This window comes from Dermochelys coriacea, chromosome 2, assembly GCF_009764565.3.
Source record: "Dermochelys coriacea isolate rDerCor1 chromosome 2, rDerCor1.pri.v4, whole genome shotgun sequence".
Lineage (NCBI taxonomy): Eukaryota > Metazoa > Chordata > Testudines > Dermochelyidae > Dermochelys > Dermochelys coriacea.
Genome location: NC_050069.1, coordinates 16,310,588 through 16,338,274, shown reverse-complemented (window position 1 = coordinate 16,338,274; position 27,687 = coordinate 16,310,588). Strand labels below are relative to the sequence as shown.

Sequence of the window (27,687 nt, the reverse complement as noted above, 5' to 3'; positions counted from 1 at the left end):
GAATGGAGCTCGAAGCCCGGTGGCTGGAGCCTGCCACCAGCCACTCCTGGGCTGAAGCCTGACCCACCGTCCCTGAGAAGGTGGGGAACTCACACCTGCTTCCTGCTTTTCTGGCTTTTGTGTCTCCAGCGGGGGGCAAGGCCCAACCACTTCTGGAGGCCCTGGAGGAGGGTCTGCTGCTTCTCCCGCACAGCCCCCAATTACTGCCCAGGAGTCTGTGGCTGCTAGAAAAGCCCCTGGTGGCTGCATGCAGCCACAGTGGCTGCATTTGAGAAATGCTGCTCTAGGCACTGATGAGCTAGGGGAGTTTCAGAACCTTTGCAGTGCAGATTACTGAGCTAATAAAATACTAGAGTGTACTATTGAAATGGCCAAAATACCTCCCTAAGGCAACAGTAAACAGTGGCAGTTTTGATTATTGCTGTATCAGATAATAGCCCATCTGTTGAATGTGGCTATTATTTTTTCTCCCACCATTTGTATGACTTCTCTATTCAGCTTGTAAGCTCTTTGGGGCAAGTACACCACCTAGCACAATACTAATAATGCTTAGCTTTTTCCATCAGTCGATTGCAGGGCCCTTTACAAAGGAAAATGAAACTTTTCCATGAAAAATATTATTTTGAATGAAACCCTAGTTTCAAATTAAAAAAATAAGTTGTGAAAAATTTTTCAAAAAGTTGTAGTGAAAATAACATTACCCCCATTGTACAGATGGGAAAACTGAGGCACGGAGCAGTGAAGTGACTTGCCCATGGTCACCCAGCAGGCCAGTGGCAGAGCAAGGAATAAAACCCAACTGTCTGGAGTGCCAGTCAAGTGCTCTATCTACGAGGCCACACTGCCTCTCATGTGGCTCTGATTTCAGTCCAGGACTCCAGATGCTCTTGTAGTATAAATAATAGTTCACACCTCTTAAAAATTCCACATTTCTAATTTAGCAGAGCTTCTGTTTTCACTGAGGTCAGATTGTTAATTTACAGCATTGATTTCTTTTTCCAGTTTCCTTGGTGCTCATTTAGCATCTGAGTGCTGTCCCATAACTGAGAGCAAACAGACACAAGACTCACAAGCTATCCATCCAAGTAGCCCAATAAGCAGTTACTGCTATAACTCAGTGAGTGCCTTTATGCACCACAAAGGACCCCTCAGTCTGCCATGGTGAAGGCCATTTAAATTCCTGCCCAAACAAACATTACCGCAGCCACATGTCCAGCAATCCAGGGTATTTGTTCCTGCTCAGGTTGCTGGAATTAATGTTTCTGAGGAGGAACTAGAACAACTAAAGGAAGAAAGTATGTATTTAAAATGTTAATGCACAAAGCAAGAAACATACAACCGAGAGTACAGCAGCCGTTCCAGAGAGGATATGTTCTGTGTGTGTGTGTGTATGTGTGTGCGTCTATATGTGTATATATATATATAGAGAGAGGCCTGGCTTCCTGCACCTCACTTTGGGTAGAACCATGCAATCCAACCACTCTCAGACTGGATTTCGGGGCTGCAGGCCCCTGGTTGCCAGCGGTGTTAATGACACAGACCCAGCTCCATTTTGGCACTCAGAGTTTCCTAAGGTAGCCTGTGACAGCAAACATTGGCAGTGACGTGAAAATAACAGCTTCCAAAAAAAGCATCAGGGCTTAAATTCTCATAGATTATTTCCCGGAACCCCCCATGCCTCCCTCAAAGTGCTAAAAAAGCTCCAGGGCCCAGCAGGGGAAGGAGGAGGAGACTTTAGGGCACCGGGCTTCAATCGCTGGGCTGGGGATTGGAGCTGAGGCTTCTGTCCTGTTGTAGTCTGATGGGGCTAGTGGCTTATGCCCTGTGGAATGGCAGGGCTTCGGGCTTCAGCTGCAGGGAGGGGGTCTTGGGGTTTTAGCCCCGTGGGGGTGAGGGGAACAAGACTTGGGGCTTCCACCCTGTGGGAGGTGCCGGGGCTCCCAAGGCGTTCGAAAATATTTACCAGAGCTCTGCTCTGGACAGCTTCAGTTGAATTGATGCCCTGCAAAGCATCATTTATCCTTCTCTCAGAGGTAGAAAGTATTTAGGGAAATGGGTTAACACAAGGAACAGACTAGACACAGACTGTCATACCTAAATTTAATCTTTCTACTTGGGCTGTCAGGCGATTAAAAAAATTAATCATGGTTAATTGCACTGTTAAGCAAAAATAGAATACCATGTTTTCTACATTTTCAAATATATTGATTTCAATTACAACACAGAATACAAAGTGTACAGTGCTCACTTTATATTTATTTTTATTACAAATATTTGCACTGTAAAAAAGAAACAAAAGAAATAGTATTATTTTTTCAATTCACCTAATACAAGTACCTTAGTGCAATCTCATTATCATGAAAGTGCAACTTAAAAATATAGAATTACGCACAAAAAATAACTTCATTCAAAAATAAAACAATATAAAATTTTAGATAAGTACAACTTCTTGTTCAGCCAATCGCTCATTTATGGGAGATAATGCTGCCTGCTTCTTATTTACAATGTCACCTGAAAATGAGAACAGACGTTCGCATGGCACTGTTGTAGTTGGCATCGCAAGATATTTATGTGACAGATGCAGTAAAGATTCATATGTCCCTTCACACTTCGCTCACCATTCCAGAGGACATGCATCCATGCTGATGATGGGTTCTGCTCAATAATGATCCAAGGCAGTACAGACTGATGCACGTTCATTTTCATCATCTGAGTCAGATGCCACCAGCAAAAGGTTTATTTTCTTTTTCTGTGGTTCGGGTTCTATAGTTTCCGCATCAGAGTGTTGCTCTTTTAAGACTTCTGAAAACATGCTCCACACCTTGTCCCTCTCAAATTTTGGAAGGAACTTCAGATTCTTAAACTTTGAGTCGAGTGCTGTAGTTATCTTTAGAAATCTCACATGGGTATGTTCTTTGTGTTTTGTCAAATTTATTGTGAAAGTTTTCTTAAATTGAACAACATGTGCTGGGACATCATCTGAGACTGTTATAACACAAAATATATGGCAGAATGCAGGTAAAACAGAGCAGAAGACACACAATTCTCTCCCAAGGAGTTCAGTCACAAATTTAATTAGCGTATTATTTTTTTAACAAGTGCCATCAGCATTGAAGCATCTCATCTGGAATGGTGGCTGAAGCATGCAGGGGCATATGATTGTTTAGCATACCAGGCACGTAAATACCTTGCAATGCTGTTTATCTTAACGATTGGCTGAACAAAAAGTAGGACTGAGTGGGCTCTAAAGTTTTACATTGTTTTGGTTTTGAGTGCAGTTATGTAACAAAAAAAAAATCTACATTTGTAAATTGTGCTTTCACAATAAAGAGATTGCACTATGGTACAGATTGAACCTCTCTAATCCAGCACTTCCTAGTCTGGCAACATCCGTGGTCCGGCATAGACGCCAACTCTGTGGATGCTCCAGGCCGAAGCACCCATAGAGAAAAAATAGTGAGTGCGGAGCATCCACCAGCTCCAAGCTCCCCCCTACACCCCGCTCCCCCCATGCCTCTTGTGCGCCAGCGGCCCTGCGCTTATCAACTCCTTCTCCTCCCTCCCAGCACTTCTGGAGTGCCGCGAACAGCTGATTCGCAGTGTTCAAGTTCCGGGAGGGAGGGGGAGGACCTGGGGCTGGCGGCTGGGACCCTGGGTGAGGGGCCGGCGGCTGGGACCTGGGGCCAGCATTGGTGCCCCCGGGCGGGGGGCCAGCGGCTGGGACCCTGGATGGCAGCAGGGCCTGCGGGCGGGGGACCATTCTGGGTGCAAAGCTTCAGCACCCCCTGAACTCCTACTTTCCTGCATCTATGGAGTCCCGTTAGCACTCTGCATTGACCTCCTGTGGTTTGGCATATTCTCTAGTTCGGCACCAGTCAGGTCCCGAGGGTGCCGGACTAAAGAAGTTCAACCTGTACTTGTAAGAGGTGAATTGAAATACTATTTCTTTGGTTTATCATTTTTACAGTGCAAATACTTGTAATAAAAATAATAATATAGAGTGAGCACTGCATACTTGGTATTCTGTATTGTAATTGAAATCAATATATTTGAAAATGTAGAAACACATCCAGAAACATTTAATAAATTTCAGTTGGTATTAATTGCGATTAATGTTTTTGAGTTAATTGCGTGAGTTGACTGCGATTAATTGACAGTTCTACTTTCTACGCCTAGCTCAAGAAGTTCCAGCTTATTTGCCTCTCAGAGTTGGGACAGTTAGCCAGTCCGAGTTGCAGAGTACTCCCTCGAGCTCTGAATCCATCAGTCTGGGTGTCAGCTTCCATGTGCCAGCAGCCCCCTTCTTGAGGGCAGCATTGTTAGATTTAAGATTCCCTTTGATCCAAGGCTTTAGCCTGGGGAGGAGTGAACCATTCTAGCTTGGGTGCAGACAGGTAGGAGGTATTCTGCAGTAAACACTTTTCCATTATTTCCTCCAGTACTGTTATCTGGGTCATGGTTTTACCTTTTCTGCTTGGTTCCTATAACAACTCCTTTTGGATCTATCTCCGTAGCAAGTAACCCACTGTAGCCAAATGCACCTTTGTTTGCCTGCAGCACAGTCATAAAAACATCCTCTAGCTATTTCCAAGATTGTCAACATAGTATTATCTGTCCACAGAATACTTGGGTCACCAGAGCATAGTATGATTCAGTGGGGTGTGTGACAGGGCTATGGATCTGACCCCTATCTCTGTTGTACCTGAGAACCTCACAAACATGAGTGGGTTCACCTCACAGCACCCCCAGGAGAGAGGTCAGTATTAGAGCTGGTTGAAATTTTTAAAACATCATGAGAAAGGTCAAGGTTGTTTCCATTTTGAAAGGCTCAAAATTGGCCCAGTTTTGGACATGTTTCCTGAAATGTTTTTCATCACAATCTCTCCTTTGCCAAAAATCTGGTTTCCAACAGCCGTGGGTATTTTTCTTCACAACATTTTGACAGGAAAAAAAACGTTTCATTCAAAATGTCGACCAGCTCTACTTTTCATCCCCAGTCTACCAATGGGGAATTGAGAGAGCGAAAGGAAGGCCTGGCTTGTGCCCTTAGACCCAGCCCTGAGCAAAGGTTGGTGGAAGCATCCCTTTAAGGGTTTTACAATGCTGCCCATCCCTCTTGTAACAGAGAGCGCTCTGAGGGACAGTTACTTTCCTTCTTCCCTCTTACCCCAGGGGGTTGTGAGTTACAGCCGCCCATTACAATATGTGCACAACCATGCCAAGGCTCTGCCCACTTTCTCTAGGGGTAGAAGGAGTTAGTAATGACACAACACCTGCAGATTCATGCCCGTGGGGACCCAAGGAATTCTTACTCCCCTGAACAGCTGTGTATTCCAAATCACAATCTAGCTCTAGGTGACTTACCTAACAGCACACTGAACATGGTGGTAGAAGGGTCGCCTGAGTTACAGTTTAGGTCCATAACTGTGATGTTATTTCATATTTTTATGGTGGTAGCAGCTAGGCGCCCCATCGAGGATCAGGACCCCATTATGGTAGACACAGAATCCCTCCCTCTACAGAAGATATTATTGAACCGAAGGTATGCTAAACTCTGACTCATGAAACAAAACCACGTGCAAGGACTTTGACAGACAAATGGTGAATTAATTAAATTATAGTATAATGTAACAATTTGCATTTACAGAGCACCATTCATCCAAGAATCTCTAAAGTCTTAACATAGGCAGGAAAATATTATGGCTATTTTACAGCTCTGCTAAAACAAAAGACTGTGCTGCCTTCCACACAAGGAGATAATGCTACAAAAAAGGCTTGAGTCACGATTGGAATGAATTTGGGAATGTCCTTGCTGAACAAGGCCAGAAAATTGCTAATGGGAAGGAAATAATGCTGAGAGTTTGAACAGCGCTCTATGCACTGCTGGCATTATGCACTTAATTAATAATAAGCTAACTACCAACTAGAACCAAACTTACAGCCCAGCGCAGCGGTCTCTGATGCCTCCTCTCATTCATTCACACCGGGCTTTGACAGCGTTAGCACTGGAAGCATGGCATTTAGTATGAATCTGGGGCCAGATATACACTCTGAGTCCGTATAAGATCCGGCTGGAAGGAGGAATCACTCCCGGGCTTTCAGTGGTCAAGTCAGCACTCCAGGGAAAGGCCAATAGAATAAAATGGAGGATGGGAACCATCTTGGGATTTTTAAACCAGCATGTGAAATTCTAGAATGAGTAGAGAATTCTCGATTACATTCAAAGCACCTGCAGGAAGGTCTATTGCATTCTGTACATTTTAGGGTAATTCCTATAGAACCTTTCTCTCTTTTAAATTCTAAAAGGACTTCTCTTGATCCACTCCCATAGCATACCTACCCCGTTCATTTTGTTGTCACCTGGCTCCTGCAGCATGGTGATGCAGGTTGGCTGCAGCCTTAATTCAGGGACCTACAGATTGGGCAGATCTGCCCATTAAGTTCCAATACTACTAGCTTGTGAAGAAGATGCAGCAGTATCATTACAGAGGAGAGAATTGTAAAGAGGCTCGGAATAAGAAATGAAAACACTTCTTGGACTGTAATGTGCGGCTTTCATTGTTTCCCATGCAATAGTGACACGTGCTCCATGTCCACTGGGGGCAGGACAAGACATAATCAGATTAATTGGCAGCAAGGGAGATTTAGGTTAGATATTAAGGAAAACTCTCCAACTTGAAGGATAATTCAGCACTGGACGAGGTTACCTAGGCAGGTTGTGGGATCCCCATCACTAAGAACATCTATCAGGGATGGTCTAGGTTTACTTGGTCCTGCCTCAGAGAAAGAGGGAGACTGGACTAAATGGCTTCTCCAGGTTCCTTCTAGCTCTACATTCCTATAATTCTGTGCTGGCATGGGACAGTGGCAAGTACATGAGAAGGCAGGAGGCAAACTATTAAGAATAGAAATAAAGCATCCTCTGGTGGCCAAATAATTTGTTACACGAAAAAGCCTGTTTGTAGCTTTATTGTAGAATTTGCAGAACTATTTAAAACTGAGTAGCTATGTGACTTTTACATAAGGACCCTTAAGCATCACACTATCACAGAATACAATAACTTCTGTCCTGAAATTTACATTTATGATCTTGTTCTTTAAGGCACTGGACTGGGACACAGAAGATTGGGGTGGATTCAATACCAGGTTCTTCCAAAAATTTTCCTGTAACCCTGGGCAAATCACCTGGGACTTGATTTTCAGAGTGCTAGGCACCTGCCAGCCCCATTCACATCAGCTGGAGTTGTGGGCACTCAGTATCTCTGAAAATCAGGATTTATGGTCTCTCTGCCTCAGGTTCCCATGTGTAAATGGGGATGATAAAACATCCTCTCTTCCGTCATTGGTCTATCTTGCTGTTGTGTCTTTTGCCCTTTACACAACAAAAATAGTTTGAAGATACCACACAGTCCAGTGGGGATCACATAACCATAATCATTAAGCAGATTCAGCATGCTAGGCCTTGTTCAAATTCATACTCCTCATCTAGCCAGCTTCTGAAACACAGAACACAGTGAATGCCTCTAGGGCACACAAACTCTTTAAACCCAATTGCTGTATCCTGTGCTTTCCCATCCCCTATCTGTAAAATGCGGATAATCTCCTTTATAGAAGTGTTTTTAGATCTACTGAGAAAACCTGCTATACAAGAGCTAGGTTTCTTCTTTAGATTGTAAACTCTTCAGATGGAGAACTGTTTCCTGCTCAAGCTAACAGATTTGGGGGTAAAATATTGTAAACCACAGACATTCAATGGGAGGGAGAAAGAAACCTGAGAAGCAGCAATATTGACAAGTTACCTAGGAATGCTACTGGGCAACAATTTAGACATGCGCTTACAGTGGAATGTGGTGATAAGAAAAACCATTGGAATTTTGATGTTTGTATCAGAGAAATTTCATGTCATGGAGCAGGGAGGTTAGAGTCTCTTAAACTGGTGCTGATGCTACCACAGCTGAAATAATGCATTCAGACCTGGCCACTTCTTTACCATTAAGATATTGACAAAAAGGAGGGAGTTCAGAAAAGAGCAATAAAAATGAGTTATGTGGCAAGATTAATGACCAAACGCTATTTGCCCCTCTCCAGCAAATGTGTAAGCAGGATCTGAATGAACTCTCCCCTGACAGCTAGTTGGGAAGGGGAGAGACTTCAGGAGCAAACTGTATTTACATGTTTCAGAGTAGCAGCTGTGTTAGTCTGTATCAGCAAAAAGAAAAGGAGTACTTGTGGCACCTTAGAGATTAACAAATTTATTTGAGCATAAGCTTTTGTGAGCTACAGCTCACTTCATCGGATGCAGTCAGTGGAAAATACAGTGGGGAGATTTATATACACAGAGAACATGAAACAATGGGTGTTACCATACGCACTATAACGAGAGTGATCACTTAAGGTGAGCTATTACTAGCAGGAGAGCGGGGGGGGTGGGGTGGGGAGAACCTTTTGTGGTGATAATCAAGATGGGCCATTTCCAGCAGTTGACAAGAACATCTGAGGAACAGTGGGGGTGGGGGTGGGGAATAAATATGGGGAAATAGTTTTACTTTGTGTAATGACCCATCTACTCCCAGTCTCTATTCAAGCCTAAGTTAATTGTATCCAGTTTGCAAATTAATTCAAATTCAGCAGTCTCTCATTGGAGTCTGTTTCTGAAGTTTTTTTGTTGAAGAATTGCAGATCTGTAATTGAGTGACCAGAGAGATTGAAGTGTTCTCCGACTGGTTTTTGAATGTTATAATTCTTGACGTCTGATTTGTGTCCATTTATTCTTTTACGTAGACACTGCCCAGTTTGACCAATGTACATGGCAGAGGGTCATTGCTGGCACATGATGGCATATATCACATTGGTAGATGCGCGGGTGAACGAGCCTCTGATAGTGTGGCTGATGTGATTAGGCCCTATGATGGTGTTCCCTGAATAGATATGTGGACAGAGTTGGCAACGGGCTTTGTTGCAAGGATAGGTTCCTGGGTTAGTGGTTCTGTTGTGTGGTGTGTGGTTGCTGGTGAGTATTTGCTTCAGGTTGGGGGGCTGTCTTGGCCTGTCTCCCAAGATCTGTGAGAGTGATGGGTCGTCCTTCAGGATAGGTTGTAGATCCTTGATGATGTGTTGGAGAGTTTTAGTTGGGGGCTGAAGGTGATGGCTGGTGGCATTCTGTTATTTTCTTTGTTGGGCCTGTCCTGTAGTAGGTAACTTCTGGGTACTCTTCTGGCTCTGTCAATCTGTTTCTTCACTTCAGCAGGTGGGTACTGTAGTTGTAAGAATGCTTGATAGATATTTTGTAGGTGTTTGTCTCTGTCTGAGAGGTTGGAGCAAATGCGGTTGAATCGTAGAGCTTGGCTGTAGACAATGGATTGTGTGGTGTGGTCTGGATGAAAGCTGGAGGCATGTAGGTAGGAACAGCAGTCAGTAGGTTTCCAGTATAGGGTGGTGTTTATGTGACCATCGCTTATTAGCACCGTAGTGTCCAGGAAGTGGATCTCTTGTGTGGACTGGTCCAGGCTGAGGTTGATGGTGGGATGGAAATTGTTGAAATCATGGTGGAATTCCTCAAGGGCTTCTTTTCCATGGGTCCAGATGATGAAGATGTCATCAATGTAGCGCAAGTAGAGTAGGGGCATTAGGTGACGAGAGTTGAGGAAGCGTTGTTCTAAGTCAGCCATAAAAATGTTGGCATACTGTGGGGCCATGCGGGTACCCATCGCAGTGCCGCTGATTTGAAGGTATACATTGTCCCCAAATGTGAAATAGTTATGGGTGAGGACAAAGTTCAGCCACCAGGTTAGCTGTGACATTATCGGGGATACTGTTCCTGATGGCTTGTAGTGCATCTTTGTGTGGAATGTTGGTGTAGAGGCTTCTACATCCATAGTGGCTAGGACGGTGTTTTTAGGAAGATCACCGATGGATTGTAGTTTCCTCAGGAAGTTGGTGTCTCGAAGATAGCTGGGAGTGCTGGTAGCGTAGGGCCTGAGGAGGGAGTCTACATAGCCAGAAAATCCTGCTGTCAGGGTGCCAATGCCTGAGATGATGGGGCGTCCAGGATTTCCAGGTTTATGGATCTTGGGTAGCAGATAGAATACCCCTGCTTGGGGTTCCAGGATTGTGTCTGTGCGGATTTGTTCTTGTGCTTTTTCAGGGAGTTTCTTGAGCAAATGCTGTAGTTTCTTTTGGTAACCCCCAGTGGGATCAGAGGGTAATGGCTTGTACAAAGTGGTGTTGGAGAGCTTCCTAGCAGCCTCTTGTTCATATTCCGACCTATTCATGATGACGACATCACCTCCTTTGTCAGCCTTTTTGATTATAATGTCAGAGTTGTTTCTGAGGCTGTGGATGGCATTGTGTTCTGCACGGCTGAGGTTATGGGGCAAGTGATGCTGCTTTTCCACAATTTCAGCCTGTGCACATCGGTGGAAGTACTCTATGTAGAAGTCCAGTCTGTTGTTTCGACCTTCAGGAGGAGTCCACCCAGAATCTTTCTTTTTGTAATCTTGGTAGGAAGGTCTCTGTGGGTTAATATGTTGTTCAGAGGTGTGTTGGAAATATTCCTTGAGTCGGAGACATCGGAAATAGGATTCTAGGTCACCACAGAACTGTATCATGTTCATGGGGGTGGAGGGGCAGAAGGAGAGGCCCCGAGATAGGACAGATTATTCTGCTGGGCCAAGAGTATAGCTGGATAGATTAACAATATTGCTGGATGGGTTAAAGGAACCACTGTTGTGGCCCCTTGTGGCATGTAGTAGTTTAGATAGTTTAGTGTCCTTTTTCTTTTGTAGAGAAGCAAAGTGTGTGTTGTAGATGGCTTGTCTAGTTTTTGTAAAGTCCAGCCACGAGGAAGTTTGTGTGGAAGGTTGTTTTTTTATGAGAGTATCCAGTTTTGAGAGCTCATTCTTAATCTTTCCCTGTTTGCTGTAGAGGATGTTGATCTGGTGGTTCCGCAGTTTCTTTGAAAGCATGTGGCACAAGCTGTCAGCATAGTCTGTGTGGTATGTAAATAGTAATGGACTTTTTACCTTCAGTCCTTTTGGTATGATGTCCATCTGTTTGCATTTGGAAAGAAAGATGATGTCTATCTGTATCTGTACGAGTTTTTACATGAAGTTGATAGATTTCCACTCCGTACGGCTAAATTCAGTGTCTTGCATAATGACAGGTTCAGGGGTAGTGTATAATTTTCCCAGGTTACTGGGTGGGGGCTTGAGCCGATTCTGAGTTGTATTGTTGAAAAGGAACCCCTAAATATTGAATCTGGCCCTGGTTGTTGCTCACTCCACCTGGCAAAAGGGTTACAAATATATTCATTACTTTTGATCGATGATTTGCATGAGTAAGGCAGATTTGGCTTTATAAGTGTTAATTTTGTGTAGGTTGGCTAAATAATGACTATGAGAGGAGGAGAGATTATTTAGGCTAATCCAGGGTGGGGTTCATTATGAGTAATGGGTTGAAATTAAGAAAGGGAAAATGTAAATGACTACCAGGGAGAACTTAGTGATAACAAAGATCTGTTGGATTGTGGAACAGTCTCCTGTGGGAAGTGGTATAAGTCTTGAAGATGGGTTCTCCCCCCAAATGTCCAGTGGAAAGCTGTTTCTGTTCGTGAAGAGACTTCAGATACTGACTGAAGTGAGACCTTAACCAGATGTTACCTGTCACCACTAATAAAGCCAATGAAGAGGTGCTTAGATTCCCCAGCCCTGGTTGAAATGAGTGAATTATCTCTCACTGTCCAGAGACCCATTAATCTGTGTGCATTCTCATTTTCCCATTTCTCTGCTTATTACAGGAAATAAAAACATTGTTCCAGCTACAGTTACTTATGCAATTATTACCCGAGCTCACCACTTAGCCATGAAATTACACATCTGTGGGCCAGGCCTTCAGCTGGGGAAAATCGACAGAGCTCCCTTGGCTTCAATGGAGCTACAGCAATCTCCATCAGCTGAGGATTTGGTCTGTTGCCTCTTAGCAGGAAAGTGCTGGTCTCTGGGGAAAGACATACCGAGCAAGTGCATTTGATGAGGCAAAGGTTGAGGAAGAAGTGAAACTGAGACAGCCATTGATCATCTCTGTAGCTGTTGGAATTGGTACTTACAAAATTAATTCCAGCGCCTACAGTGACAAAAATTGAACTCGCCCCAGTGATTTAATCGATCTGTTTAACTTCGAGGAGGTGTTCAGGAATAGATTCTGTACATATTGCTCTTATTACATATTTGTATTCCCAGAGCATCTGGGAGCCCCAGTCAGGAACCAGGACCCCACTGCAAAGTGGATGTTAAACTGCCTATGTTGTCCTTCTAGAATCCCTTTGTTTGGCCCACATTGTGCCACCCTTACTCATACCCAATAACTGGATTCCTAGGAGCTTCTGAGTGGAGTAAGGCACTATTCAGTGTGAGTAAGGTTAGCACAGTCTGGGCCTATGAGCTCAATTGTCTCTTGAATGCACAGTGCACCAAGTTTAAGTGTAGCAGCCATGTTAGTCTGTATCCACAAAAAGAAAAGGAGTATTTGTGGCACCTTAGAGACTTATGCTCAAATAAATTTGTTAGTCTCTAAGGTGCCACAAGTACTCCTTTTCTTTTCGTGCACCAAGTGTAAGCGTCTGACTGCACCAGAGCTGGAAGGTGCACATTTCAGCTGGAGCAGACATACCCGTACTAACTCTGATCGAGTTAGTGTGCCAAAAATAGAGGTGTAGCCCTGGCGGTGCAAGGGGCTACCCGCCCTACTTACAATCCTGTCCTAGACCAGAGATACATACTTGGGGCAGCTAGCCCCTCCCGCTGCTGGTATCTCTATGGCTACACTTCTAGTGCACTTGCTTAATCACAGCTGCACTGGTATGTCTCCTGGAGCTGGAATTTACAGCTTCCAGCTCCAGTGTGGACAGACCCTAAAGAGGGAGCAAGATTCCCCCTTACCCTCTGCTTGGCCTCCTGAATCTTGGGTCCGGGCAGCAGGGGTAAGTGGGCATGATGCATCCACTCCTCCGCCTTGCCCTGAGCAGGTAGTGGGTGCGTTCTTGATTCTGCCTCTGCCCCTACAATGTGCTAAGCTGGCACAGGGAGAGGAATCCTTGGCCGCTGATAGGAACCAGCAGCGAATTTCTACTTCCTAAGAGCAAGGAATGGGGAGGGCAAGATTTATGCTTCTCTAAGGCATGATTCCTTCTCTGCACTGCTCCGGGGATAGTGCCCCAGTGCGCTGCCCTCTAGCCAAGGCTAAAAGCCAAATCTAGCCCTAGTGGAGCATCAGGACACATTGAAAGCCCCACCTGTTTTCCAGGGAGGGCTGACTGGGGAATGACTGAGGGGCTGGAATGTGCTGGGATGGGACATGGTGCTGGCCCGTAAAATAGATCAGCTGTTTTCCTGTGATTATAATAATCAGTGGGAGTGCTGAGCTGACATTGAGGTGCTATGGAAAGACCTGAGCCAGACACAGGGTTGTGTTAAGGGGGAGGGAGCGGGGTGCCTGTCTGTGGTCTTTTGACCTTCTCAGTGGTCCTGTGTTTAGTTCTGAGGTGCCATTTCCGCAGCAATAACAAAGGCAAAAGGTGCCTAACCGCTGAGGGAGAGCGAAGCTGCCGCCAGTGCAAAACAGCTATTTTAAGAGTATAACTGTTTGGCTCTAGCAGAATGCAAGGGTCAGCATCAGAAAGCCATTCTGGGAGGAAAAAAATTGATAGGGCAACCTTGTCCTGGGGAGTGTTGACCCAGGGACCACTGTCGGGATGGGGCTGTGATTGCCACTATAATAGTATGGCACTCACACTGATTGGGTGTCACAGAGACAAATACAAGTGGGACCTATGGAGCACTTGGCTAGGAGACCCCTAAGGGATGCCAAGGTGCTGCAGGATGTAGGAGTAGTGATTCAGAATGGGGTGCTCTTGTCACTGGACTGGACTGAATTGTAAGGAAACTTCAGTTTGCCATCTTGGTTTTCTTGAGTCGTACTTCACGCTCCATATTGTATTCCCCCTTCTTGTTCCTCCTTTTATCTATAATCTGCCTAGCAACAGCACTTTGGCGGGAACTATTGGCACATTTTTGTACATTTTGGCAGGAAAGGGCCAGGTGGCTTGGCGAATCCTGCCTGGCAACTAAAGGTGATAAAAGGTTACAGCAACCTGTGGTGGCTGCTGTCCACCATAGAAGCAGCCCAGTGCTAAGATCTATTCCCTGCTGAGACATCGTGGCAAGCTGAGAAGGAAGAAGCTAGAAGATTGCTTACCTGATCCTGTCCTGAGTATCCTGGTGTTCGTGTTCGTGGCTCCTGTCCCTTGATGTCCTGTGGTCCTGATGGTGTCCTTAGTTCCAGTGTGTCCAGGGTGCGATGTAAAGAACAAGAATGGTGATGTGTTATCACTTTTAATTTGTCTTACCCACCCCTGGTGTTTTATGGTTTTGGGACCTTTGCTTCAAGCCTGTTTGTATTGTTAACACCTGAGTGTTTTTCCTGTTTGCTTATTGGGTAGAGCTGTTGGGAATCCTTTAATAAATTGTTCTTTGTTTTGCACCTAATCCTGCCTCTTTGGTTTTTTGGGAATAAATCATTAACCAATGATAGATGCGGGAGAGAGACAGGCTTGCAGTGTGGGCATTTGGACTTGTCAGAAATATAAAGGGAAGGGTAACCACCCTTCTGTATACAGTGCTATAAAATCCCTCCTGGCCAGAGGAAAAGTCCTTTTACCTGTAAAGGACTAAGAAGCTCAAGTAACGTGGTAATGACCAATGAGGGGACAAGATACTTTCAAATCTGGAGGGGGGAAAACGGCTTTGGTCTGTCTGTGTGACTCCAGCCCTCCAACCCCTGTAAAGATAGTAAGTAATTTAGCTAGAAAATGCGTTAGGTTTTCTGTTTTCGCTTGTGAAATTCGCTGTGCTGGAGGAAATGTGTATTCCTGTTTTTGCATCTTTTTGTAACTTAAGGTTTTGCCTAGAGGGATTCTCTGTGTTTTGAATCTGACTGCCTGTAAGATTATCTTCCATTCTGATTTTACAGAGTTGTTTTTTGTTCTTCTAATAAAGTTTTGATTTTTAAGAATCAGATTGGGTTTTTTGGGTCTTAAAAATCCAAGGCTGGTTTGTGCTCATCTTGTTTATTCTCAAGCCTCCCCAGGAAAAGGGGTGTAAGGGCTTGGGTGGATATTTTGGGGAAATAGGGACTCCAGGTGGTTCTTTCCCTGTTCTTTGTCTAAAGCACTTGGTGGTGGCAGCATACTGTTCAAGAATAAGGCAAAGTTTGTGCCTTGGGAAAGTTTTTAACCTAAACTGGTAAAAATAAGCTTTTAGGGGGTCTTTCATGTGGGTCCCCACATTTTTACCCTAGAGTTCAGAGTGGGGAGGGAACCCTGACAGCACTTAATTAGGGTTTCCAGCTCCTTTAGTAGTTAACAGACCCAATGCCCCTGTGAGGCTATGGAGCCTGCTGTTGCTCTTGGAGGTGGGGTTTATGGACAGCATGTGAAACTGGAGACTATGGGCATCAAAAATCCTGGGGGAAGGTTTGGACCAGAGGGAGCATTTATAACACTCTACTGGCCAAATTTGCATTTGGATATTTACATCCTGCCAACCTGAAATAAAAATATCCCGTCTTTTCACTCTGGTGCAATATTTATTTTTACTTCCTATCCCAACATGTGCTGTGGTGCTGCTGTGAGCTGTTCAGACAGCTGCAGTGCTTAACCCCAGAGGTGGCTGCATTTCAGTAGCACATCTAGTGATTCATTAATCTGGATTTGGCAGTTTCAGGACTTAAATTGGCTCTCTCTTTCCTGTGTATATGTCCCACCAGATCAGCTGGCACTGTGCCCACCTGCAGGGCATCAGGATTGTTATCACAGCAATTGGAGACAGGTTTCTCTAGAATAAAGGCTGCTGCTTCTTAGTCACTGATGTTCATTTTATAGTATGTTGTTGTCTCCCAGTTTTCACAGAAGCCCCTCTCCCAACCCCGCAATGCGCTCTGCTGAAGAATCAGGCAGGTTCTAAAGTGATTGTCTAGTCCGATCTGCTGCTGGACATGTGGGCCTCTTCAGGCCATTGGCTTTTAATCATGGTGCTATCACAGATTAAATCAGCAGCATTCCCTTCCCTGCCCACACTCTGCATCCACAGAAGGCTTGAAACTTGGACTACACACCCACCCCTCACCCGAGGAAGGGAGCAAGATGCCCCCTTTCACAGAGACGTAGGGCTAATCACCAGCTGACTTCCTTCCTGAGCGTTGGCCCTTAACATGACTGCAACACCCACAGTGCTTCTCCTGGCTGTGTCACACTAACCAGCCATTCATATTTTCAGCATGTTTAATGTGGCTTAAGATATCAGCCGATCCTGGTCAGTTTGTCATGGATGCAGCATAGATTAGACTATGTGCTGGATGGATAAGCAGAGGTCAATTTGCTCTCAGGGACATGGCCTCTGAAGGGCAGGCTAAAGAGTAGCCCTCCAATAACCATCAGACCACTGTCTAAGTCCAAGAGCAAAGCGAGCTGAATTGTACTGACTGATCTTAAATGAATTGCAGCTGCGTTGTCATACCGATGTCTCAGATTTCTAGTGTTAAGCAGTCTGCTTGGATGAATTTCAATGGATAGGCTTTTGCTTTTGAATTACATTTGTATCTGACAGCATCTGTGCCCCCCTGGCTCCTTAAAAAAAAAGGCTAGTAAGTGGAACAGCCATAAGGAAATGAAAAGCAAGGCTAGCGAAGAGTATTAAGAAAGCAGATTTTAGTAAAGGAAATACACTTATGGAAACCCCAACAAGCTCTTAAAAAAAAACAAAAAACCCAATTGCAGCCACCCCTAGACCAGGACTGGGTAAGGGTGCTTTGAATAAAGAAAAGGAGTACTTGTGGCACCTTAGAGACTAACAAATTTATTAGAGCATAAGCTTTCGTGAGCTACAGCTCACTTCATCGGATGCATCCAATGAAGTGAGCTGTAGCTCACGAAAGCTTATGCTCTAATAAATTTGTTAGTCTCTAAGGTGCCACAAGTACTCCTTTTCTTTTTGCAAATACAGACTAACACGGCTGCTACTCTGAAACCGGTGCTTTGAATGTAACCCTTTACTTTTCATGAAGTAGTAGGGATTAATCTGAAACCCTCTGAAGTCACCAAGTACCCTTCTATTGATCTCAATGAGTTTTGATCCAGCCCTTTCTGAATTTAGATTTTGAAAAGATATCCACTACCATGAAAGGGTGCTACAGGCTGAAATGGTGCGTTTGGTTCAATGTAATGCTATGGAGAAGCTCCAGGCTGATTTGAGGCTGAAATCCAGTCACAGAACAGGCATATCTGAGGCAGGGTAAGGTTTGCCCCAGATCAGATCAGCACTACCCACTGCTGAAACTGTCATTAACATGTATAGATGGGAATTCCAGGAAACAATCTTTCAGGGAACCACCCCCCGCTCCCCCGACCCTATGCCCAAATTAAAAGAATTGTTTTAGATAAAGAGGAGGGAATTCAGCCCTGCACCAGATTCCACCCACAGGGACACCCTTTTGTTCTGGGTGGGGACTCTGCTTGGCGGAGAGCATCTGGAGTAACTGTCCAAATCAACCGGTGTCCTGTGGGCTGGTCAGCCCGCTCCAGTACTTATTCTGGAGAATTGTGGGTCTTTTCCTCCGTCTTCTCCACTCCTACAAATGACAGAATCCGGAGATACCAGTAGAACCAACTGAACATCAAGCTGTGCTCAGACTAATCATCTCAGGCCTCTGACTTGTTTGTATAAATTGGCCTAATGGGGCCCAGGAGTGGAACACGCCCCCCCCCATGCTAGGCAGTGTACAGACTGAGAATGGGAGACCCTCCCTGCCCCAAAGAGCTTACAATTTCTAACAGACCAAGTAATTTGTCAGAAGCCAAGCTGCCACAGCTACTCCCCTTTGCTTACTGAGTTCCCCCACCCCACCGATGTGGCCTCAGGCTTAGGGCTTGATCCAGCGCCACGGGATTGTTTCCTTTTCCCTCCCTCCATTTCTCACCTTGTTTCTATCATACCAGGATCCCCTCCTCACCCAACCAGGGCTTATTAGCCCCAGGACTCAGATTAAACCTTGTCCCAGGGCCAAGGCCCCTCCTGCCTAGCCTCCCTCCCACCACTCTGGCCCAGAGAACCCCAGCCTCCCACCGAGTGACCTCTGCACTCCCAACTAATGCCGCCTTTACCCCAAATCAATTAGCACTACCCACTTTATTCCCCTCTGCCCTGGCAACATACAGGGACGGAAGCCTCCCAATCAATGCATTCATTCTTCTCCCTCCTTGACTCTCCCCCACCCTCCATAATGCAGGGCAGCCCCTTCATGCCAGCGTAAGGGTGCTGTTGGCCCCTTACTGCAATTGAGGGAGTCAAGAAGAGCCCAGCAGGCCTGTCCTCCATGTGCTCTGGGGCTACCAGGGTCACTGGTGACACTGCAGTAACACTGAAGTAACACTGTAGCTAAGCACAGGGAGCAGCTGGGGACAGCGAGGGGGACCCGGGGCAGAGAGGGCCCAGTGCAGGGAGATGTTGCCAGACAAAACAGCCTTGAAGGCCAGACTTGCAGGGGAGAAGCGACCCTGATGGGAGGGCTGACAGTGGGGAGAAGGCTCCTGCCACATAGAGCCTGAGGGGGTGTGGCCGCTGCCCAGGACCGGCTCTAGGGACCAGCAAAGCAAGCACGTGCTTGGGGCGGCACGTTTCCAGGGGCAGCATTTCAGCCAGCCTTTTTTTTCAGGGCAGTTGAGCTCTCGGAGCTGCGCCACTTAGATGGGGCGAGGGCGCCACCCCCTGCCCCCCCGCCATGGCAGGAAGGGGAAGCCCCAGCCCCAGGATGCTGAGCTGCCAGGGCCCAGCCGCTATCTGGGGAGGAGAGGGAAAGTCCTGCCGGGGAGCCGGGGCTGCACCGCCGCATCTGCGCACTGGCTGCTGCGCTGCCTTGTGCCACCCCTTCTATCGGGGCTTCTCTGCGTGGCTGGGCAGTGGAGAGGGGACAGCCCCTGCAGGCGCTGGGAGAAGGTGACATCACTCCCTCCGCTTCCAGCGACACCTGTGAGCCCCAGCCCCGCCAGAGCTTGGGATGGCAAATTTTTTGCTTGGGGAGGCGAAAAATCTCGAACCGGCCCTGCCACCACCAGAGCAGGTGTCTTACCTGCTGTATCACTGCAGTACATCAAGGTCTTGGGGTGGGGGTTGTGGGGGGAGGCCTGGGATAAGTAAGGAACAGACGGCAAATTTTCTTGAGTCCCAGAGACGATTGGTTACAGTGTCTCCGTGCCCATGGCACAAGGTTCCTGGATCCTTTTCCCTTTTCCTCTTACCGGTTTATAGTTGGTGTTTACTAATTTGTATGTGGTTTAAATTCAGCATAGCGATCAGTGGGTCAGGGACTGGCCGGTGAGGTGAGAATACCCTGGTGTGGGGACACCATAGCCTCTGTCTGAGTGACCCATGATGAGACTGGGGGTTAAGCTGCCCAGGGATCCTAGACCCAGCTTTATTGGGTCTATGAGAATTCTGCCACATGGGAGACTGGAAGAGGCATCCTCGAGATCAGGCGGCCATCAGGGAGTTGGGGCAAGGACTCAGAGTCTTTCGCTATCCGATTCCACTGGGGTAGTATAGAAGCCAGGAAAATGCCCACACTAGTGGGAACCAGTCCCCTGCTTACACCGGTCAGTGAGTTAACCTGCTCACCCTCCCAATAACTTAGTGCAGGGTGGGCACCTTACTCTCCCTCACCACCAGAGCAGTTTGTACGGGACCGTACCTCTTTGCAGGTTGCTGCAGCTGCCCCTGCTATCCTGGCACCTACCAGACCCTCACAACTGCTCCTCCTCTTTCACCTTCACTCACCTTTTCTGAAAGAAATAGTTACTCAGGGCCTGCTCACTTCCTGTCTTGTCCCTCCCTCTTTGGAGAAATCATCCTACAGTCCAATGAAAGAAGGGGCAGTGGAACTTGAGCTGCTGTGTTCTTTGCTCCCCATAACTCCACTTGGTCTAGAGGATGGGGGGAACCTGTAGATGTGATATGCCTTGATTTTAAGCAAGACTTTTGACATAGTCCCCAAGACATTCTCATGAGCGAATGAGGGAAGTGTGATCTAGAACAGCGATTCTCAAAGTGGGGTCTGTGGACTCCCGGGGGGACCCGCGAGGGCACTCTAGGGGGGCCACGAGTCATGTCCGGCTCCAGGCGGTCCACGAGTCATGGCTGGAGCCACTGGCCCCACTGATCAACTGCATGCTGTGAAACAGCTGTGGAGTGAGGGACGGGTCCTGGGGGCTGAGCGTAGAGTCAACATGACTTGTGGATCGCCTGGAGCTGTGAAATTCAGCAGCAGAGGAAAGCACAGGAGGACCCAGAGTGAATCAATCGGCCAGCGAGTCTGAAAGCACGTGTGAATTCTGCATGCAGCCCCGCCAGTTAGGGTGGGCCAATCCTGGTCATCTTACAGCAATGCAGATGCTAGCTCCAAGAGAGGCGCTGGGTGTGAATCCATGTACCTTGGGCAGCCATGGTGCTGGGGTCTGGGCACAGAGCAGGGTGGGTTCGGCCGGGTGCTCAAAATTTGTTTTTTTTAATTAAGTTTTCTAGCTATTTAGATTAAATAAAGAATAGTCCCTACCCAGACATATTTATGTATCTCTGTCTAATAATAAAGAATAATGAAATAAATAGCAGCGATAGTGGTAATTTTATTAATAATAGCACTTTTCATGAACATTGGAAGACTTGGGGAGTCTGTGAAAATTTTTTAAATCAAAGTGGGGGTCCTCAGAATGCTAAAGTTTGAGAACTGCTGGTCTTAAAGAAATTATTATAAGGTGGGTGCACAACTGGTTGAAAGCCTGTAAAAAGTAGTTTCAATGGTTTGCTGTTAAACAGCAAGGCCATATCTAGTGAGGTCTCACAGGGGTCAGTTACTATTCAATATTTTCATTAATGACTTGTATAGTGGAGTGAGGAGTGACCCATGCAGATGACACCAAGCAGGGAGGGATTACAAGCCCTTGGGAGGACAGGACTAGGATTCAAAATGCCCTTGACAAAGTAGAGAATTGGTCTGATATTAACATGATGCAATTCAGTAAAAACAAAATGCAAAATACTTCACTTAGGACAGAAAAGTCAAATGCACAACTACAAAATGGGGAATAACTGGCTAAGTGATAGTACTGTTGGAAAGGATCTGGGGGTTATAGTAGATCACAACTTGCATATGAGTCAACAATGTGACAGCTGAAAAAAAGGTTAATATCATTCTGGGGTGCATTAACTGAAGTATGGTATGTAAAAATGGGAGGTAATTGTCCTGCTCTACCTGGCATTGGTGAGGCCTCAGCTGCGCTACTGTGTCCAGTTCTGAACATCACATCCCTGTACTTTAGGAGAGAGCCAGAAATTAAAGTCACAATCAAATCAACAATAAAGCTGCTCCTAACTTCCCACAGCAGAAAACAACCAGCCAAACTAAAAACTGAGCCTACGCAATTCCTTCACCTCCCCAGGCACCAGATCTTGTAATGCCCCTTCTTCGCAGCTCAGCTCTACCAAGTTTAGACAGCTCACTTAAAAGTTACCAGCAGTTCAGGGGCAATTAGCTGTAGGTTTAGTATCCCAGTGTGATGCTCTCTTCTTCGGGGGACCACCTTACACTCCCATGTTCATCTTTATAAAATGATTGTGTGGTCTCAATGCAAAGTTTTTCATGGTGGGTGTCTTTGGAAGGCTCATGATGCACTGAGCATTGTTGTTCTAGTAATGATATAGTAATTGTTGTTATAGGTTATAATTTTCATGTATATAGTTATGAGGCTGAAAATGTATCCTCATGGCTTAAAGCAGGCCCAGGCAAAACTCTCCAAGAGCAGAGGGGCAGTTCACATCTCATCAGGGCACGTATGGGACAAACCCAGCCCAGCTACACAGGCACAAAGAATGCTGGCCTAGGCAGCAACAAAAGGATCTGTTGGACTCTCAAGTGAATCACCCCATTCCTTTGGTCAATTTGGGACTGTGATGAGGTAATGCTCACCTGACTTTGAAGGTGGAGGGGGCAAAGCCAAGAGGGAAGAAAGGACATGATAAAAGGGAGAGACATTTGCCATGCTCTTCTTCCTACATCTACAGACACCACCACCAAGCGACTGAAGCACTGATCAAAGGGGAGAGCCTGGCTGAAGAGCAACCAGCCAGCCTGTGGCGAGACGCATCTAAGTTTGTAAGGGCATTGAAAGTGTTAAGATCAGTTTAGAATGTATTTTGCTTTTATTTCATTTGACCAAATCTGACTTGTTATGCTTTGACTTATAATCATTCAAAATCCATCTTTACAGTTAATAAATCAGTCTGTTTATTCTACCTGAAGCAGTGCTTTTGGTTTGAAGTATGTCAGAGGTTCCCCTTGGGAGAACAAGCCTGGTACATATCAATTTCTTTGTTAAATTGATGAACTCATATAAGCTCGCAGTGTCCAGCAGGCATAACTGGACACTGCAAGATGGAACTTCCTAGGGTTGTGTTTGGGACCGGAGATATTGGCTAGTGTCATTCGCTTGCAAGTAGCTGGAGGCGCTTATATGCCAGAGGCAGTGCATGAACAGCCCAGGAGTGGGGGTTCTCACAGCAGGGCAGGATAAGGCTGGCTCCCAGAGTCAAGGATTGGAGTGACCTAGCAGATCACCAGTCAGGATAACACCAGAGGGTAATGTCACACCCAATAAGGAATCCTTTGTGGGCAAACCTGTGTGAAGCTTAATGCAGACGAAAAGCCTTAATGGGTTCAACAGGCCAGCCCTGACAGCGCCTATCACAATAGGCAACAGTCACAATTGGGCTGGTCCTTTAAGAAGAGTTGGGCTCAGGCCTTCTGTCTAGTTATCTACATCCCAGGAGATGGGGCTGGGTCAGGCAATTAGGGGTCATGTGATGGTAGGCATCCTGGCCACATTTTCAAACTGATTTCAGGGAGGTTTGCCCAACCCCCTGCCTGACTCACCTCTTCAGCTTCCCCACTACACACCAGCAGCCTGACCCATGATCCCATATGCCCATCCCTTCCAAATCTGAGTGAATGGAGCTTAGGGCTGTAGCATCACTCAGGTTTGGCCTGGCCTCCTCTCCTAGAGGATATAACATTATTACCTAGGGAGTTGGGAGTTTTTTGGCTGACATACTACGAGACATGGTCCATATGATGGTAGCTCAAGGACGGGGCATGTCTGCTCCGTCAGAGACTAGGGGAGGGTTTGCTAAAGAGACTCAGAATGGGCTTGGCAGAGCTTCCCTGCTCAGAGTGTTCTGGGATCTGATATAAGGGTAATGGGAGTACACCTAACTGCCTGTAGAGATGCTTCTGCATGGGATCCAGAGATGGCAGGGAAGATGCTCTCCCTGCTAGCCAAAGGCAAAAGCCTGGAGCTACCTGAAGCCAGAGAGAATTAAGGGGTGGAATGGATTGCTGGTGGAATGGATTGTCTGGAGAAAGCAGAGGCCAAGACTTTAACAGGATTAAGAAAAAAACTAGATAAATTCATGGAGAATAGGTCCATCAATGGCTAGTAGCCAGGATGGGCAGGGATGGTGTCCTTAGCATCTGTTTGCAAAAAGCTGGGAATGGATCACTTGATGATTACTGTTCATTCCCTCTGGGGTGCCTGGCATTGGCCACTGTCAGAAGACATGATACTGGGCTAGATGGACCTTTGGTCTGACCCAATACGGCTGCTCTCATGATTCAAAATATGAGTTAAATTGAAGGGGAGAGTAGGCTTGCGTTATGATGGTTTGGTTGAGTGGAAGAAGGAAAGAAACTTTGGCAGAGTAAGACCCAGTTACAGTGACCATTACAGGAGACTACCTTGGGGAATTTATGATAACACCACTCTGATAGATAGCAGTCGAAGGTGCACAGATAGAGACATCTTTGACAATCTGATTGATTATAATAAAAAATTTATTTTGATTCTTACTGAAATGAAAACTTCAACAATAAATAAAATGTCAAAGTATGAGTGACCCAGACTCCCTTCAATCAGACAGAAATGATGATAATAATCAATATGCTCCAAGGAAAGAGAAATATGAAGAAGCATCTGGAGACCAAAAAAAAAAAAAGTGCTCAAGAAATTCAGTTTGGTTAAAAACAAACCACACAATCAAGAAGTGCTTTGGAAATTTTGCATTGGTAGCAAATGCAGTTCAAGATTTAATGTTATAGCTTTTTTTTTTTTTTAAAAGACAATTCTCAGTTCCTAGCAGGAAGTCAGTTGAAAATACTGGCAGTGGGAATGGAATTCTCCAATGGCTTCTGTTGCTGTCTCTTCACTTAGAAACCAGTTGGATGAACAGAGCAAACTGGAAGTTAGATAATCAGATCCCACTGATTTTCAATTGGAGTTTGACACCAAACTGCCAACTTCTATTACAAGCCAATGGCAGTTCGCTGCTGAACTGCCAAGAGCACATTTGAAAGGCTCCCCCAGAAATGACTTAAATATACAGGGAATTTATCAGCAAACTTTATCATTTACAAAAGAAATGCAAAAACAGTGTTCAAGTTGTACAAGATTCTGCAAAACCCAGCCACCCAAGCACAGACTGAAAACATTACACTGCTGTTAAATCAAATTCTCAGAGTATTTTTTTTTAAAAGCAACCATTTTGAGGGAAACGGTAGTTTGTCACCTGACTGGGAAACACTGAATTATAATAATCATTAAAAAGTGGTAATATCAAAAATTTGATTCAGGTGGATATTGTTCATTCTTCTACAAAGTGATTTTAGAAGAGAAAACAAGTGTTGTTACAACTGCAGAATCATGCGCTTATCCTAGAAACATGCATGTGGGTGGCTCTCTTGGCCATCTTTCTAGGGCAGCAGCTCTTAATGTCAGGGTTACTAACAGTTGTTGGATTTCGAGAACTCTGACCTTCCCCATTGCTAAAGGGAGGGTGTTATGGCTAAATGGATGGAGAGTCATGGGTGGGTGTGGGGGTGTCCTGTTATGGAAAAGGTTGGCCGCTACTGTGAAAATGAAGTGTGTGAAGCTTGTCCTTCATGTTCCGTGAATCCAGTGGGGCAGCTTGTGTGTGTAAAGTTACTCACATTGGCAAGTGGTTGGAGGATGGAAGTCATAAATAGAGAGAATTGAACTGATCTTGCCATGACATTGTGAGGGTTAGGCTTAGTGTTGCCATGACACACACTCATAAAAACCAGACACAGCAAAAATGGGGGTCTGAAATCCTGGCCTTAATGAAGTCAGTGGCAAAACTCCATTGACTTCAGAGTGGTATGTGTGTGTGTTTAATTACCACAGATTCCAGTTCCACAAACACAAAACAAAAACAAACAAAGAAACAATAAAAAACCCAAACAAGAAAAATATCATACCAGCAGCTCTTTCAGGATCTGCTCCAGAGCCCACTGAAGTTCAGTGGGAAGACTGGCCCTGGCTTCCTGGGGCATTGGATATGGTTCATAGATTCCTTGAATCCCATCTTCATGATATTATGAAGCAAGTGCTACCGTCCTCAAATCACCCTCCCCTCCCGATTTCATACTTTAATTCATGTTTAAAATATCAATGAAAAATAGAAATGAAGGTCAAACAGATTTTAGGAAGAATCTGTACAAAGTCCCCAGTACAACATTTCTTATTCAGCCCTTGCTGCATAGAAGTAATGATGTTAACATATGCATTTGTCTAAAGACACAAATCTTTCCAAGGTCTGGATCATACCGCAGAATCAGTACATAGAGGATATGCCCTGGTAGATGCCCATACAGTTCTATTCACTCCTATAGCTCACATCCTTATACCTGATACTTTCACTTAAATACAATTAAATAGATATTGCCTTCTAAGTTGTAAAAAATAGAGTAAAAAATTTCCTATCAACTTTTGGATTTTTTTCTTTTTTTTCTTTTTTTTTTTAAAAGGTAAAAGTTACCTTTAAAAACTACCCTTGTTTTTTTCCCCTCATCAAGTAGAATATAGGAGATGTCATTATTAGTTTAGAATACAAAATTATACCATATAGAGACTAAGCTTTGGTTAATTGTTTTTTTTCCTATTAAAAGTTTAATTTAGGGATTTTTGTCTTTAAAAAAAAATTACATCTGTTGCACAAATATAAAAGGCACATGTAAACCACTGAAAGAAAAAAGATGTCCACTGCTCTACCTTGAATGTATTCAACAAAAATTAGCATTCAGAGTACCTATCAAAAAAATAAAATAAAATAAAATTATATTTAAAGAAACCCAAACAAACCAGTGGCTAAAAAGAGCATTTTTGTTGGCATTTTCATACACAATCTTATTTTGTTTTTCTTTGTCTCATTATGGCTGTGTAGGATGCTACATTAAAATATGCAGTTAATTGGAGATGAAGGATTTGATCCAGAATTTCTAGATGCGGACTGATATGTTGCCAAAAGTAGCCATTACTGCTTGCAAGTCAGGTACATCACCTTTGTCCATAATACAATGCAGAACCAGAAATGACACAGTGAAGAGAAGAAATGGTTTAAAGAAAAGATTAACAGCAGAATAAGTGAACGTGTTCTTTTGAGGTAATCCTTACTACAGTGTTCACAGCCAGCCATGTTGATGGGACATTCAGGAAGCTGTTTTCACCTCTCCTCTTCAGGGCATTCCTGCCTTATGCAAGGAAAGCGCACACACATACAGTAATTCCTAAAAAATGATTCCCTAGTTTACCCTAACAGCAATAGGCACATCTCTCATAGTATTTCAAGATTTAATAAGTCCCTGTGATTCTGCACATCATTTATTCCCCATAATTGATCCTTAGGTCCCCAATGTCTCTATTCTGACATAAGGAAGTCAAGTGCAGTATGGAACCACTACTGCATGCTACTTTCATTCAATGATCGTCACAGCAGTGAGACACACTTCCTCAGCTGCAGAGTCTGATAGTCAAATATGATCAGCTCCCAAGATAATCTTCGATAAACCACTTCAAACACTTCAGTAACTGCCCCCTGCTGGAAATTGCAGCCACAAATCCCTGCCTGTGATAAGGGTCATCTGCCCTTGAAAAACCGTATTTTGTCAATAGAGGCAAGAGTCAAAGTGATATTGAACTCGAAATCCCCATCATGGACCATGGTTCGCCGAAAAGCCCCCCCAGAACCATTGTTTTCCCAGTAATGATGCCAGTTGCCATTGCTGTCTGCTCCAAAACCGTACACATCCACCTAACAAGACAGAGAATGAAAAATGTTACATCCTGAAAGACTTTGTCTTCAGTTTGGTTCTTAATTGACATTTTGTGGGAACTCTGGTGATTCTCAACCTTTTTCACATTGTTTTTATTTATTACTGATATTGTGGTAGCCACCACAAGTCCCGGCTGCCCTAGCCCTAGCACTCTGCTTCCCTGAAGAGGAGCAATCGACTTGGGCTGGGGCCAAGGGATTTGGAGAGAAGTGTGGGTGGGGCCACATGGGGCAGTTTGGGGAGGCACACCCTTCCCCAGCCTATACAACGTGCCCCCCATGACCCTCAGCATGTTTCCAACTGCATAATACACGCTAGAGAATTTTACACAGTAATTCCTGTAGTGGAGGGAATTGTCCCTAATGTATAAACTCCCAGGCCCCGAAAGCAAAAGGCACTGGGAAACTG

General features: G+C 45.1%; 1 protein-coding gene across 4 annotated transcripts in view; it reads right to left on the bottom strand.

Annotated features, from left to right (window-relative positions):
• Positions 1–23,967: 23,967 nt before the first annotated feature.
• Positions 23,968–27,687, bottom strand: part of ST3GAL1 (ST3 beta-galactoside alpha-2,3-sialyltransferase 1) — a 126,357-nt gene continuing 122,637 nt past the window's right edge. For all 4 annotated transcript variants that reach the window (XM_038389825.2, XM_038389827.2, XM_038389828.2 and 1 more), the window contains one exon: positions 23,968–27,257. In XM_038389825.2, coding sequence (XP_038245753.1) covers positions 27,084–27,257 — 174 coding nt within the window. In that variant the 3' untranslated portion in view covers positions 23,968–27,083. The remainder of the gene's footprint in view (positions 27,258–27,687) is intronic.